The sequence below is a fragment of the Vicugna pacos genome, chromosome 14 (assembly GCF_048564905.1).
Source record: "Vicugna pacos chromosome 14, VicPac4, whole genome shotgun sequence".
Lineage (NCBI taxonomy): Eukaryota > Metazoa > Chordata > Mammalia > Artiodactyla > Camelidae > Vicugna > Vicugna pacos.
The window spans coordinates 71,894,784-71,910,228 of NC_133000.1; the positions used below are offsets into that span (position 1 = coordinate 71,894,784).

Genomic DNA, 15,445 nt, shown 5'->3' on the forward strand with positions numbered 1-15,445 from the left:
CTTTTTGAACCCCAGAGTTGTCCATCCTTTAAGGCTGAGTCTCAGTGAACGCTCAGAATGCAGCAGGAAGGGCCACGTTCTGCAGCTGGCGCGGCATCGCAGCTTGCTCCTGTTCGTACCGTGTGCAACGCGGGCTCACACGTTTGTTTGAGTCTGTGTGTGGAAATAGCCAAAGAAAGGCCAGTCATTTTCTTTCTGTGTCGCTTACTTCCCGGGAGCTGAAGCCGGAATACGGTGCAAGGACCGTTGTCCAGAAATGTTGCAAACACATAGGTCTTAGTTGCCTTTTTCTAAAAAAAAAATCACTACTTCTATTTCACTGTGATTGTGGACTTTTTAAACCTTACAGAAACCGTCTGTCTTGCAGGGCAACAGGGGACTTGGTTTCTACGGAGAAAAAGGTGAAAAGGTAAGGGAAGCTTCGCGGGCTGGATTAGGAAGCAGACCGTTTCAACGGCTGCGTTCTGTGCCGTCACCTGGGGCGCTCTGCAGACCACCTCCCTAGGAACAGCCGCTGTGCAGTCAGAAGGCTGTGGTCAGCAGGACGGTCAAAGGCCCCGACCCCAGACGGAGACGCGGCGTCGGCGTCCTCAGCGCCCGGGAAGCCGAGGCGTTTCTCCGTGGCGTCCTCTGACATCTGGTATCCAGCGGTGACTGAGGAGCAGCGGTCAGGGTCACGGACACTCCTGCAGATCAGGGGCTTCCCACCTGTTTACCGTGTGAAAAAGCATCTCTCTGTGCTGATAACAATGCAAATGAAAGCGCCCCTGAGATGCTGTTTATGAAAGCTGCTGCTCTTTATTATAGATTTAAAAAAAACGTATCTGGTAGAGTAGTGGTGGAATGGAGTGGTCTTCCATTTCTTAGGCGTTTCTTGTGTCTCAGGACCAATCTTAAATCAGTGAGTCCACAGCAGAAACCACCAGGACATGTAGCCTCCAGGCCTAAGAATTTCCTTGTGTAGAAATTCACGGTGAGGTGGTAATTCCGCGGAAGCCAGCGCATTCCCAAACTGTGAACCGCCTAAGCAGCTTGTATGCATACATTCTAAGTGATTATTAATGCAAGTAGGAATCAATTTTGCATTATGACCGTTTTATTTTATAAGTGATTTTTACACTACATTGTGACTATAATGCCGTGAAATTGGTTTCCGTGTAATAAGTAACATGCAAGGATGAAGCCAGCAATTTGTGGTGGAGCATGCTTGTTTTCAACCTCGATCGCGTCTCCTCAATTTAAAGACGAGGCTGCTTTGCTAAACCATTCACAGGGTGACATGGGACAGCCGGGACCCAACGGGATTCCGTCAGACAACCAACGTGCCATCATTGGGCCCACGAAGGAGACGATCCACCTAGATCAGTATAAGGTAAAGGGGCTTCAGCAAAATGGCTTATTCCCAGTTGAAATAGAAAAAAAAAAAAAAAGAAGAAGGAAAAACGGTAACATTCTTTGATCTTACAGAAACAATCACGTTCAAAGTGGGAAAGCCCTCGCTGACAAATTGGCAGAGTACACATGAAAACACTGCTCACGGTCCCATAGGTGTATCCGTCCGTCGTTGTAAATAATTGTGATGAATTTGAAACGACACAAGAATCCATTTTAAGAAATTTCAAATCCAGGAGATCAGGGTATAGCTCAAGGGCAGAGCACGTGCTCAGCGTGGACAAGGTCCTAGGTTCATTCCCCAATACTCCCATTAAACATGAAACAAAACTTTTTGAAAACACTGCTCCAAAAACTAAACTGAGTATAAAAAAATCTCGAACCATCCAAAGTCTCTAGCGTAGACCTAGGTTGGCGGTCGGGGCGCAGGTCAACACCGCGATGTGGACTGTGGGAACCAAATGTATTCGGCAAAATAAAACCTACTTTTCACTCTTCGCTGACGCGGACCACTGTGGTGGGCTTTTTGGATTGAAGTCAGCTTTCTGATTCTTACCATTTCTATTAATGTTTTGTTTGATTAAAAGCATCTTCTTGGAGTCCACAAAAATTAACACCCTGCTCTACCGCTCACTGGCTCACACAGCCCACTTGCCCTTCCTGAGCCTGAGTCTGCTTGTGATGAACGAAGGTTGCAGCCCTGACCTCGGGTTGCACTGACCTCGCGGAGCGGCGGAGCGGACACCGGGGCGGAACGCTCCTGCGAGGTCGTGGGAACCCAAGTGAAAGCCCCGAACGTGGAAGGTGGTTCCCATCTCTCGGGCGTCTGTCAGGAAGCCGGGTCGCGCATGGGAGCAGGCAGGGCAGGCGGGACCACGGCCACGGGGAAGTCAGCCCGGCAGCTGCGGCTGTTCGGCTGTTACGAGCAACGCGGCCACTCACAAAAGTGACCTGGGAGGTGGCTGGGTGGGGCCAGAGGAGGCGGTTACGTGTCCAGGTGCTGGCCTAGGACTGATGGGGGGAAGGACCCTGCCCGGCACTATTTCTTTCCTCGTTTTAGACCAAAAGGAGAGGGAGACATCGACCGTGTAGGACTGACCTTGCTTTCTAAGGCCACTTCTGCTCAGGGTTTTAACACATCCCAAAGGAGCTGCTTCCTCCGAGGACCCTCCTGATAAGAGCTCTCCCTCAAACGGACACCGTCACTGGGGGTCTCCCTGGCCTTGCTGCCTGCCGCTGTGGGTGCAGAAGGAAACTGCACAGATGGGAGAGAGACCGACTAACACGTGATTTCATTTATGTGGGAAAATCCAGCAGAAGTAGCCCCTTGTTCCCCTTGAATGTTGAAGCTGCGAAGTTCGGGAGTCGTGCTACAGCTCATTTCTAACCATCGTTTCCAGGGTTTAAGGAAGACAATTCAAACTCTGATGCCCTTTAAGTGTTACTGTTCTTAATTAACGAGCATTCCTTGTTTATGTTCTTTACAGGGCGAAAAAGGAAGCGAGGGGGAGCCAGGAGGAAAGGTAAGTCAGGATGAAGATGCCGCTCTCTCTGGGTGGCTCCCAGTGTCTGAGTGCTCCTGTCACAGTGGGAATGGGCCCAGATGGTACCGACCCACGGACCCTCAGTTTCCAGCCCATTTGTCTACAGCAGGAAAGCACTATTATTTCTTACGCTATTTTTCAGAAGGCAGTTTTAGAATGTCTTCTTTCTGCAGAGTCGACACCAGCTAATCAACACCTTGTGTCGTTCATAAATGACCCTAAGGAAGATGTGCGCTGGGGGGGTGGGCAGGAGGGATGGCGGTGTCCATGCGGGTTCCGGCCGTGCGGTTGCTCTGCCCTCCCTGACCTGGGTCGGGCCTGCCCGCGTGGCCCCACTTCCCCCAGTCACTCACTCGGTGACGACGACAGGCGATGTGCTGGGTGGATGGACCGCCGAGGTCCCAGCCACAACCCGCCGTGCGCGGAGGTGGACCAAAGATGCAGGGGCAGGCTGGCCGCGGCCAGGGCGCCGAGGCTAGAGCCCCGAGTGGGTGGAGCGTGAGGCATGGGCATCCTCAGGTCTCCCTGTTCTCTCCTAGGGCATCTCCTTGAAGGGGGAAGAAGGCGTCGTGGGCTTCTCAGGAGCACGGGTGAGCCAGCCCGCAGTGCCTGCTGTTCGCTCTGTATTGCTTTGGTTTTTTAGACATTTTAAAAAATTTTTTGTATGGAAGTATAGTTGATGTACAATAATATATGCTACAGGTGTACAACATAGAGATTCACGGAGTTTAAAGGCTGCCCTCCACTTACAGTCATTATAAAATTGTGGCTCAATTCCCTGTGTTGGGCAGTATCTCCTTGTGGCTTATTTTATACGTGAGAGTTTGCACCTAGATTTTCCACCCACCCGCCTCCTCGCCCACACACAGCTTCCCCCACTGCTGGGGTCCCGCACTCCAGGGATCCGCTGGCTGTGCCCGAGAGCCTGCGCTGACTGACACGCAACTGTCAGCCAGCGGCCGGGTGCTCGGGACCGCACCTCCACCTGGCGGGCCGGCACAGATCTCAAAGCGCTTCTGCCGTATCAGCTAAGCTGAACTACCCAGTGGAAGCAAAAGCACAGGCTGTCTCCAAGAAGCTGACTTCTTGTTGCCCTAAAAGTCCAACAAAAATGTGCCTGGTGGGGCGAGCGGCGGGGGTGCCTCCTCCTGCGGAGGCGTGGCCACCTGTCACTCCCGGGCCCGAGGGCAGGCCTCCCTCCCTCGGCCAGAACTCGGTCAGCCGCCAAACCCAGCCCAGGTGAGCTGGAAACTGGGCGAGAGCCAGGCGCCAGGAAGAGAGAGAATGGCCTCATGGTGACTCTCTGGGGGCCACTGCCGCTCAGAGGACATGTTGCAGTCTCCAAAACAGGAGCAGAGACTCCGGGAGCCTGGGTGCACGCCCGTTTCTGCACCGTTTCTGCAGGCGGTGGACGTGGTGCACTACAGGAGGGTGACGCTAGGGTGACCCCCTCCTCCAGAAAATTCAAGGAGGCTCCCGAGGGCCCTGTGCCTTCACAGCGAAGTGTTTACTTTGGTCCACGTCAGGTGCGTCACGCAGCCTCCAGGAATGTTCACTGCGTATTCTGAGCTCTTGTCTCTTCTGTTTTCTGTTCCACCCAGGGTGCCCCTGGCTTCGACGGTGAGAAAGGTTCGCTGGGAGAGAAAGTAAGTTGGATGCCTGACACGCAGTCTGCTCTGGGCCTGAAACAGCTTACAAAAGTCAAATATGAAGACTGTGGTAGCCCCTGGAAAAAGTGCCCCCAGAAAAAACGTCTATACCTTCCCCACATTCACAATAGCAGTAATAACCCTTCCTAGCCAATCATACAAGACGCGTAAGTGAACTCATTTCCCTTTTCCCTTGTCTTGCAAGCCAGCCCTCGGGGCCCCTCCCTCCAGGCCGCCCATCGCCCCGCCCCCGCGAGTCGGCCCCCTCCTCTGTGTCCCCCCGAGCCCCCCTCAGGAAGGTTGTCATGTGGTGGCCACGGGTCCGCCCACGTTTTTTATGCATTGATCTCTCACGTTTGACACTTGCTTTTATCTTCAGTGATGATTCGTTATTTTTATCATATGTTTGGTGGACAGATTTTTGGCCATTTGGTTGGAAGAAAATGTCACGTGAGAAATGTCTCACGAATCTGGATCATACTTCGAGCTGCTTGAACGCTGGGTCACATGAGCAAGCACACATAGAAATTGCTTTCTCAAGTAATGACTCATTTATTTTCACTACTCGCTGTCTTCACCAGCTCGGGCGTAGGATGTGCAGCCCCCCGCCCGCCGCAGACCCCCTGCAGGCCCCCCGAGACGGCCGCGTGGGTTCAGCCGCGTGGGGTTCAGCTGCGTGCTCGCACGGGTGGGGGCGTGTGTTATTACACACACGCAGTTTAAGCCCCGAAAGTGAATGTGTCTGTGCTGTTCTGCTGCCTGTGTTTCTCGCCCGACGTGCTTGGAGGCTTTCCCACAGCAGCACGCACCCCCTGCACGGTTCTGCCAACCGGCCGCTCGGACCCAAGTAAACACGTTGCACCGCATTTGCTTAACGAGCCCCTGCTGGTGCTTTCCCGCCGCTGGCTGCTCCACGCGCGTGCAGTCAGCATTAGGGTGCACACATCTTGGTGCCTGCGGGCCAGCATTTCCATAATTCAGTCCTAGGAGGTGCCTAGAAACATACTTTTAAAGATCGATTCAGCCTCTGAATCATGGCGCCGTTGAGTCCTGCTCACGACTCCATCACAGGAGGTAGTGTGACATCTGGGGAACCCCAGTGTCCCCCCACCTCTACTGTTGTATCTGCCTCCAAGAAATGCGAAGGGAACAGTTTAGATCATTGTTTTGATTCTTGGGGGTCCCGCTGCCGGTGGCCTCAGATGAGCCGTGGGGGTGCATTTTTCCCTTTCCTCTGCTGAGTGGTACCTTCCACACAATACTCAGCCCACGCCGACCCCCCCCCCCGGCAGTTCGTCTGCTGCTGAGAACTCCCAGGGACGCGTGCGACCACAGTTCCGGCTCTTGGAATTCCCGGTGACTGGGATTCCAGCTGCCAGAGGTCTCCGGGGAGTCCTGACTGCCAGTTACTTTTCCCCTTTCTCCAGCTGGTTTTCTTCTGAGAAGTTAATTCCCAGCTGTTCGGACATATTTTACAAGTGTTAGTGCTCTTTGGGCTTACTCGACGTGGCCAGCAGGCGGCCAGCACTCGGTATCTGGGGACACTTGTTAAGGCTCGTTGCTGGTGTCGCAGCGTGGCTGGGCCGTGCTGGGTGGCGCAGAAGGTCCTGTAGCGTTGTTTGAGCTGCTCCGTTGTGCCGGCGCTGGACGCCGCTTGGAGGGGATGCCTGGCTCCGTCTCCCCAGTCACTCTGAGCCCTGAAGAGGTCCTAGCCCACCGCAGGGGTGGACTCGAAGTAGGAGATCACTCTTAGTATCAGAGAAACTTGCCATCACTTCGGAATCTTCAGCCCCACTGGTGTGAGAGAAGATCAGTCCACACCATAGCCCCCAGGCCCCCTCGATGAAAAACACAAACCAGTCTTAGTTCATTCTGAACAGCATGATTTTCAGCATTCATGGTCCTGGGTTTCAAAACTCCCTGTAAAATAATCAGATAGTGGACATTTCTGCGCCGCTGGCGCTCTGACCTGGGGGCCGTGCTGTAGCTGTTCTTTAGCAAGAGCGAATACATTTCTAGGTTTTTTTAAAAAAATCCTTACATACCTGTCCAGATACGATGTGGCTCATAAGGATAAACTGTGTCTTTCAATCCATATTCAAGGGAATTAGAAAGCAGAGATCTGCATTAAAGATTTTTTAAGTGAAGAGCAAAAAATTCTGAAGTAAGAGGCATACTGCTTCTAGTTGGTGTGAACTAACATTTTTCAACACCCATCTTGGAAGAAGGTTCTAATAGATGGATCAGGTTGTCACCACCGGCCCCCACTGGACAATCGTTAAAATCCCCACGGGGGGGGGGGCAGCCGGCGTGTGTGCCCAGGGTGACGTGGCAGGGAGCACTGGGGACCTGCCGGCAACGGGTCTCGCTCAAAAGACGACTGACCAGCAGTTTAGAGGAAACCTGGGCAGGGGGCTTGGGTGGGGGGCTCACACTGCACAGCCCCGTGAGGACGGAGTGGACAAATCCCCAGGGAGGGTGCTTGCCGTTCCAGTGGCCCAGTTTCTTCAACAGCAACAACAAAAAGGTACTAAGACGGAAGAAAGGAAAACTGTTAGAAATTACAAGCATATTAAGAGACATAGCAGCCAAATGTCATATTCCAACTTTTTTTGAATCCTGATTCAAACAAAGTAACTTTAAAGAGACATCTTTGAGACTTAAATCAGAGAAAATTGAAAAGATGGATAGTAGGTGATTTTAAGGAATTATTGTTAATTCTGTCAGGTATAAGGTACTGCGGTCACATCTTTAAATTGCATTTTAGAGATAAAACTGAGCACCAAACATCTTTCCTGCAGGGAAGCCGAGGACTAGACGGTTACCAAGGACCTGACGGATACCCAGGACCCAAGGTGGGCTCGGCTTCCTTCCAGATGGCTTCCACTTCCTTCTTCTGGGTGGCGCTCTGACCACCTCCCGGCCACCTGCGGTCCACCCACCTCGCCTGCTGGGAAAGCAGGCGTCCTCCATCCTGTGTGCTGTCATGTGATGTATGTAACACACAGCACCCGGCACTGGGATGAGGCGGACGTTCGCTCGTTAGTCACCCGTGTTCCAGCCTCAGGATGCCGCGTGCCGCGTGGAGGTGGCGCTTGGGACTGCACCCCACCCTGAGCAGAGCAAACCCGGGGGCTGAGAGAGGCAGATGCTGTAGTAACAAGAGGGTGGGGTGCCCCCTGTTTCCCCGGAGAGACGTGATGGCTTGTTTGAATAATCCCAGGGGCTGGCAGGGAGGTTGAGGACGGGGGAGGGGGCGGGGCGCAGTGGCTCCAGCTGGTGGGGAACTAGCCAGGCTGGGGGGTGCGCATCCCACCAGGTTGGGGCACAGCCATTGAGGATGGGGGACTCGCGGTTGGGCCCTCAGGACCCCATGAGGCTCGGAGACGTCAGGGCAGCCTGTGGAGTTTCAGGTGTCACAATCTGGACGGTGTCAAGTCAGGTGCAGCCCAGCCCCCAGCTCGCCCCGACGGGCGGCTCAGGTGGGGTCATCAACACCGACGAGTCTGCCCTGAGGAGGGAGACTGCCCGGCCACTTCCAGGGTTTGACGAGGGTCTCAGAGTGAGGTGGTCACCTGCCCGCTCTGCTCTCTGCTGGTGTGCCTGCCTGGCGGCTGGGGTGCCTGGCTCGTCAGCGCGGCACAGTGGGCCTGGGGCCTGGGCCCGGTCGGTGGAGCTGGGACTCAGAACAGCCCCTGCCAGGCTCATGCTCCGCGTTTGGTTTTACTCTTTGGAAACACGCAGTGACCAGAACTCCAGACAGCCTGCTGTCCCCCTCTTTTCTTTCTCCAGGGAGAAACGGGAGACCCAGGGCCCCCCGGCCCGCCGGCCTACTCCCCTCACCCGTCCCTGGCCAAAGGTCGGTGTGCGTTTGTCCTGTGTGTTCATGTCTGTTGCAGACAGAGTCAGGGACTTGCGAGAAAGATGTTCTAAGCTAAATGAAACAACACAAACAACAACAACAACAAAGCCAAGGGGTTTAGCACTTAAGCGTCAGAGGGTCTCAGTCTTGGGTACCACTTCCCGGGGGTTCAGTGGGACATCACAGGGAAGCATTCGCTCTGTCTCTGCCTGAGAGCACACCCTCGACCTTCCACCCCGGGAGAGGCTTTCATTTCAAAACACCCTGTGCAGGTTCTGGTCCTGGGGAGCAGGGTGCTCCTGCTTTCAGGTGTGAAGCCCAGAACTGACCACAGTCCATAACCTGGGAATTGTCACATCCTTTTAAAATTCAAAGAACTAAAGCCCCAGCTTTGCAGCTGAGCTCATACTGGAAGACGCTCCCATGGTCACAGTGGACCCCTGTGTGTCAGTGAAGGAAGGGTTCTGCAGGTGTTGTGGCTTGTGCGCTTCCCATTAGTGTCGCTCAGCCTTCCGATCTGGACCATCTGTTGGCATAGGATTCTAATTCTGCACTTACAGCAGTGGTCTCTGAACTTTTCGAATGTGCATCCTTCCAGGTTAAAAAAAAAAAAACTTGTTTTCGGCACTCCTCCAAATAGTCTTATGGATATTTGTTTGTGGATGTTGATTCCATGTTACAGGACATTCCATGAGGGCAAGGGTTTTAGCCATGCAGTCACTGCTGCATCCCCAGTTCCTAGAGCAGTACGAGGCACATGGTCCGTGCTCAGTAAGTACCACCTGAAGGACTGAATTCTGTACCTGCTAAAATACACACATCACATAGGGATTTTAAAGGGTGATATTTTTTAGAATAAAGACGCTCTGCTGTTTCCTCCTAGCACACCCCCCCCCTTACATGCGTCTGGGCTCAAGGGCTCACCGTCCTGCTCAGGTATGAACCATCTGCTGGTTTAGTAGCTACTTTTGTGTGTCTTAATCCAATGTTGATGAGACCATAGACAGAGCAGGGCCGAAGACAGGGCCTGCGGGGTCCCCTCGAGATTTCTCTCCAGGGCGACATCAAACCATCGACGAGTGTATTTTGAATAAACTCTACACCCGGAGTCCACCCTCTGTGGGGCCAGCTTCCCCTCCTCCTCTGGGGGGCCCAATGCGTCTGACAAGCTGAAACCCCAGGGGCTGAACATGAGGTTGACTGACTGTTGGCAATTTTGCTAAAATGAAAGTCATGTGTTTGAGGCTTTGGGAACTGAATTTTTTTTATTTTGCAACCCACTTTATAATTTTGTTTTTATTAAGTGAAAGGTTCTTTAAATTCTATAGTGCTTTACGAAGTTCAGAGGTTTCACACCCATGACTTCGCACAGTCCCACGATAACCCTTTGCCCCACCTCTATCTTACTCCTCCCCGCTTCCCTGTCCCCACTGGGAACCACTAGTTTGTTCTCAGTCTGTAAGTCTGCTTCTTTTTTGTTTTACTCGCTCGTTCACTAGTGTGTATTCACTAGCTTAGTGTACTTTTTAGATTCCATGTAGAAGTGAGATCATGCAGTATTTGTGTTTCTCTGACTTATTTCACTTAGCAGAATGCCCTCCAAGGCTGTCCATGTTGCTGCAAATGGCAAGATCTCATTCTTTTTGTGGCTGAGTAATATTCCTTTGTGTTTGCACACAGCTTCTTTATCCAGGCATGCCGATGGACATTTAGCTTGCTTCCATGTCTTGTAAATAGTGCTGCTATGAACTTTCGGGTGCATGTATCTTTTTGAATTAGTATTTTTGGTTTTTTGAATATATGCCCAGGAGAGGGATTGCTGGATCGTATGGTGACTCTATTTTTAGTTTTCTGAGAAGCTCCCAAACTGCCTTCCACAGTGGCTGCACCAGTTTACATTCCCAACAGTGTAGGAGGGTTCCCGTTTCTCCACACCCTCTCCAACACTTGTTTTTTGTGTTCTTCTGACAGGTGCGAGGTGATATTGGGAACATAGTTCTAAAAATTAACGGGGGCAATGTCTCTTTTGCACTCATCAAAAGCATCACCGACTGAGAGCCCACAATGCATTCAGCTCCCTTTCACCGCCCTGCGTTTCTGGAAACCACCCTGGGCTGGCAGGGGGTTTAAGCCCCTTCTTCCCAAGCGTGGGGTTAGAAAGTCTGCAGCCGCCCTCCTCACCTCTGGCGGCAGCGGCGCAGCAGCGGCGTTCCTGTGTCCTGGGTGGGCTGGGAGGCGGGCGGAGCTCCGGGGCCCCAGATCCTAACACAAAAGAGAGGGGAATAGGGGTCCCCCTCGCAGGCAGCACTGGGGGAGCTTGTCAGAGCTCAGGGGGAAGGGGAACTTGGCATTTCAAAAGAGGATTGCAAGGTGATTGAAACCGACCTTGCTCTTCTTCCAAACACACGAGATCTGCAGTTCTCAGTTCTGCGTGGTCTCTTCTTATCCAGTCACGACCATGGCTGACGCTTGTGTGGGGCTGACTATGCACACGCCAGGTAGTGAAGCAAGATGTCCCCGCTGTACTGGTCAATTGACTTACTTCTTGTAAAGCCCCTTTGAGATGGGGACGGGCCTTGGCCCCGTTTTACGGATGGGGAAATTGAGGCAGGGAAGTTGAGCGACTTGCCCAAGGCCCCATGGGGAACAGTGGAGGAGCAGGGCTCAGACCCGGACCCCTGCCGGAGCCCAGCCCTCCAGCCCTTCCCCAGCGGCCGAGCCCAGCACAGGATGCAGGGTCACATCTCCCACCCCTTCTGGGGACATGTCAAGCAGGAGGCCCAGCAAATCTCTCCTTCTCTTAAGGACTTCCTTTTGAGATTAAAAAATTAAAGATCACTGAGATCTTCCCTAACCATCAGGCACCGCCACACAGATGAAGGCTCGCGAGCCCCCTTCCCGGTTCCCGGTTCCCGGTTGTCCCGCAGAACAACGCGCTCCGCGGCGAAGCGCGGCTGCTCCCACGGCCACGGGGGGGAGCGCAGCCCCTGGCGTTTGTTTGTTTAGGGGGAGGCTCTGTGAGAGCAGTCACCTCTGTTATTTATCCAGCAAACAGCTATGAACAGTCAGTCGGGGCAAGAGCTGGGGCTCGGGGAAGGGGGTTCAGAGAGTCAGCCCCCAGCCCCCGCTTGGCGCCTGCTGCCCGAGAGCCCGGTCGTCTCACTCCTTCCCGCTGCCTCAGCTCTGACCGGCCTGATTTTCCACGACGTTCCCTGGACCCCGACCCTCCGGTGTCCCGCTCAGGGCTCCCCTCCTCTGTGCCTTCAGCTGGGCTGAGGTCCCCTGGGTGTCCTTCCCTTGGCCGTGTCATCTGTCCCCATCAGCCTTCTCCATGAACCCCACTGGCCTGCCCCTCTGTGACGCCAGGGCTGTGACACTGGCCGGACACACATCTTCATGGGAACCAAATGCAGGTGACATTTGTAACGTTGAGCCTGGTGCACGGTCAGGAGCTCCAGAACGTCATCTGCTTCTGTTGTTTTCATTGCCTACAGTCCCTCGACACCAGGTTTCCCCCAAATAATCCTCCCCCACTTTGAAACATCCCTATCTTCCGGGCCTTCCGTGCCTCTCTTTTCCTGTAGTGTCTATAGGATGTTTGTATCGGCCCTGTTTGGCTGGGAACGAGCTCCTTGAAAGCAGGAGCCACTGTGGGTCAAACATTCGAACCCCAGGCCGCCTGTGATGCACAGGGTGTTGGCAAATACGCGGTCAGCGAGGAAGTGAGCGTCTACCTCGGGTCCTGGGCAACATCTTGTTCTCACCGTGGGACTGTCTCCCTCCAGGTGCCAGAGGTGACCCAGGATTCCCAGGAGCCCTCGGGGACCCGGGAGCCCGGGGCGAGCCAGGAGACCCCGGCCCGCCAGGTCTCCCTGGCACGTCCGTCAGAGATGAAGGTAACTTGCATCCGGGGTGTCAAGACAAAGGTGTCCCCTTGGGTCTCACGTAGACCATGGCCCCTCGCTGGCTGCACAGCCTTCGGCCGGTGCTCTGTCTTGTACCCTGGGCCCAGCAGCTCTAATGCATCTCAAACACGTGTTTGGATGTCGTCACAGGACCACTGCACCTGGGACGGTGGCTCCCTAACTAGGTTAGACATGCTGCTGATGACAGCTAGTGTGACTCCGTCAGGTGGCCAGAAGACCACAGGAATCATCCAGTGTCATTGCCAGGCGTTCCAGCAAGTCTCTGGCCATCCTCCAGGGGCAAGGAGGGGGCTTTTTAGAGCAGAAAGATGGTGTTGAAATATACCAGCAGCATCTGCCCTCAAATGACTGCCTGGGCCGTAAACCGCTAGCCCAGCTGGGGTCTCCCGTGGGCAGGAGGGCCAGTGCAGCGGGGGAAGACCACAAGTCTCACAGTGCTGTGATTGTTGGGTTTTCAGATGAGAAGAGAGGCTTGCCTGGGGAAATGGGACCGAAAGGCTTCCCAGGAGAGCCGGGTGTCCCTGCACTGTACCCCGGCCCACCAGGAACTGATGGACAGCCAGGGCTCCGAGGGCCCCCTGGCCCTCCTGGACCACCTGGACCAGACGGTAAGTGCATGGAAATACAGGGAGGTGCATCCCAGTGTCCAGACAAAGATGCCTGGCCCCACTGAAACTTCACTTGGGTTTTTCTGCTAAACAGTTCTGTGAACTAGGCGGTGGGCATGGACGAGGGCGTAGCAGGCGCCCTGGGTGCAGACAGGAGAAGCTGGTGAGGGAAGAGGGCAAAGCCTTGTGACCACGCTGAGAATCAGCAGTCCGCGGGCATTGCACGGCACGTCTGGCTGCCGGCGGCTCCGGGGAGATCGGTCCTTCGGCAACGCATCCAGGAGGTGTAGTCTGGAAGCAGCTGTGAGCTGAAGGCCGGCAGGTGTCTTCGCAGTAACTTCCAGACACAGTCCCCCAGGCCGGGGCCTCCCTCCCAGACGTGAAGCCCCTGCCCTCGGTGAACCGACATGTTAAGCCGACTTGACAATCTGCCTTCTCGGCCCCGTGGAGCCAGAGCTACCACTGAGCAGGTGACAAAGCCTGGTGCCAGGAGGAGGGGCCGCACCACCTGTAACGGGGTGGGGCGGCCCAGACGGAAGACGCCGAGAGCCTACAAGCCGGACCAGCAGGACGTCTGGACCTTTCCAGGCTCCAGCACAACTGGGGCTCATGCTTCTGTTGAGAATGCTCCAGGGGGTGGGGAGACGTGCTGTCTGTCAAAAACCGTTATTTTCTCAGCTTCCAAGATTAGAGTTACACTTTGGACATCGTAAAATCGAAGAAGAGATGAAGTTGCTGTTTCCAGATGACCTGGACACAACTCAGCATCTTGTTTTGAAAATATATGACTTGCAGTTCCTCACATCACCCCAATCACCCCAGCAGCTTCCTGTCGTCACACGTGCTGGCGGATGGCGTGCGGTCTGGGTTAGAGGCAAATTCGGAGACCGGGCTTTCGTTGCTGACGGAAGACGACTTCTCTTTGCTGTCTCTTTAGAAGGAGGACTGTCAGAGGCATCGGAAGCACGTCTGTACACACTCCTGCCTCTCTGGTTCTAGTTGGTGTTCTGCAGTCGATACTTAAGTCACTGTGGTTCTATGTTCCCAGTTTTCCTCCAGCTGCAGAAACCAGCTTCTCACACTCTTGAAAGATTTTGGATGCAGACGTTGCCCTGGAATTTGCCGAATAATTTGAGAGGCATTATCTCTGATACTTTTTATTATCCTGGCAGTAATACTTACTACTGTGTCATTTGTGATAATGGCTAAGTTTCTACGAGGAGTGCATTTCCGGAGTGAATGGTATCTGTTGAGTTTTCCCCTTTTGGCAACAAAACGTGACGTGTCAAAGATAAAAGCCTGAGCATATACCTCTTTAAAGGCTGTGGTCGAAGGCCACCCCTTGCCATCATTCCTGTAACTAAACTCCGTTTTGATACAGATACAAACACCCACCAACTGGCTTTAAAAATCTTGCTTAGTAAATCACAGGTTTAACGTAAGTCATCTGAAAACAGATTAACTAATTTGTGGTCCATATTGTTAGAGAAGGGAGAATTTATAAAGTAGATGAAACAGTGTCTGATACATTTTATCAACTTAAAGTTTTTAAAGTATATACCTTCGTTCTTCTTGAAATAGTTATTTTACTTTATGAGACACAATGTTCCCAAATCGCTTTTTTTAAAGCAATCACTTCTACAAAAAGTAGCCAACAGTAATGGCCTTTTAAAATGGCTCTGTGTAGAGTCACAATTTAGTATCAATGACCCTGAGCCCCAGAGAGTTCAGCTTTTCCCTGGGAATGAAATTGTTGGATTCTTCTCTTGTTAACTGCATTTCACCCAGTTTTACTAATGGAAACCAGAATGCCTTTTGCCATTCCAGCAAAATCAAACCGTGAAGTCGGTCTGTCTTCTGACCAAACACTTTGCTCGCTCCCAGTTGCAGCTCAGTTCACCGAGTCGGCTGCGGGGCGGGTCCACTGTGCTCCGGAAGTCAGCAACCCCCAGGTTTGTCGTGGCCTCTGGCCTCTCCAGGAAAGTCGTGTTGGAAACACCTCAGAGGCACAATGCTCTTCTGTGGGACTTGTTTGAAATCATTAATTGATCAGATAAGGAAAAAACAGTGTAGGAAGGAGGCAGGACGGCACCTGAAGATGGCCATGAAGCACCTTTTCTAACTGCGAGGAGCACCCACCACATCTTTGTCTCAGATTTAAAAAGCTGGCGTCCCTGTAGTGTCCATGATCAGTAACTGCCTGTGACACCAGCTTCTCCTCCTGTATCAGGAGCGCCTGCAGACGTAACATACAGCCATCAGGCCACCACTGGACTGACATGCCCTTGACCTGGTCACCTGTGACCCGGGGAGCCACATCCTGGGTGCCGTTTGCTCCATTCCATCCTCCCAGCTGCACAGGACGCAGCTGGTACCTGCCCCGCTTTGCACGCTTTCGTCCACGGCTCCATGATGCCCTCTTCTCCCACTTGTCTCTCTGGTCTTTCTTCCTGAGACTCCGTTG

General features: G+C 53.4%; 1 protein-coding gene across 1 annotated transcript in view; it reads left to right on the forward strand.

Annotated features, from left to right (window-relative positions):
* The window catches only part of COL4A2 (collagen type IV alpha 2 chain), a 161,328-nt gene that overhangs the window by 111,143 nt on the left and 34,740 nt on the right, over positions 1 to 15,445 (forward strand). Inside the window, exons 12-20 of the mRNA XM_072976533.1 lie at positions 368 to 409; positions 1,274 to 1,372; positions 2,880 to 2,915; positions 3,476 to 3,526; positions 4,538 to 4,582; positions 7,387 to 7,440; positions 8,378 to 8,444; positions 12,233 to 12,343; positions 12,832 to 12,981. Of these exons, the coding sequence (XP_072832634.1) occupies positions 368 to 409; positions 1,274 to 1,372; positions 2,880 to 2,915; positions 3,476 to 3,526; positions 4,538 to 4,582; positions 7,387 to 7,440; positions 8,378 to 8,444; positions 12,233 to 12,343; positions 12,832 to 12,981 (655 nt within the window). The remainder of the gene's footprint in view (positions 1 to 367; positions 410 to 1,273; positions 1,373 to 2,879; positions 2,916 to 3,475; positions 3,527 to 4,537; positions 4,583 to 7,386; positions 7,441 to 8,377; positions 8,445 to 12,232; positions 12,344 to 12,831; positions 12,982 to 15,445) is intronic.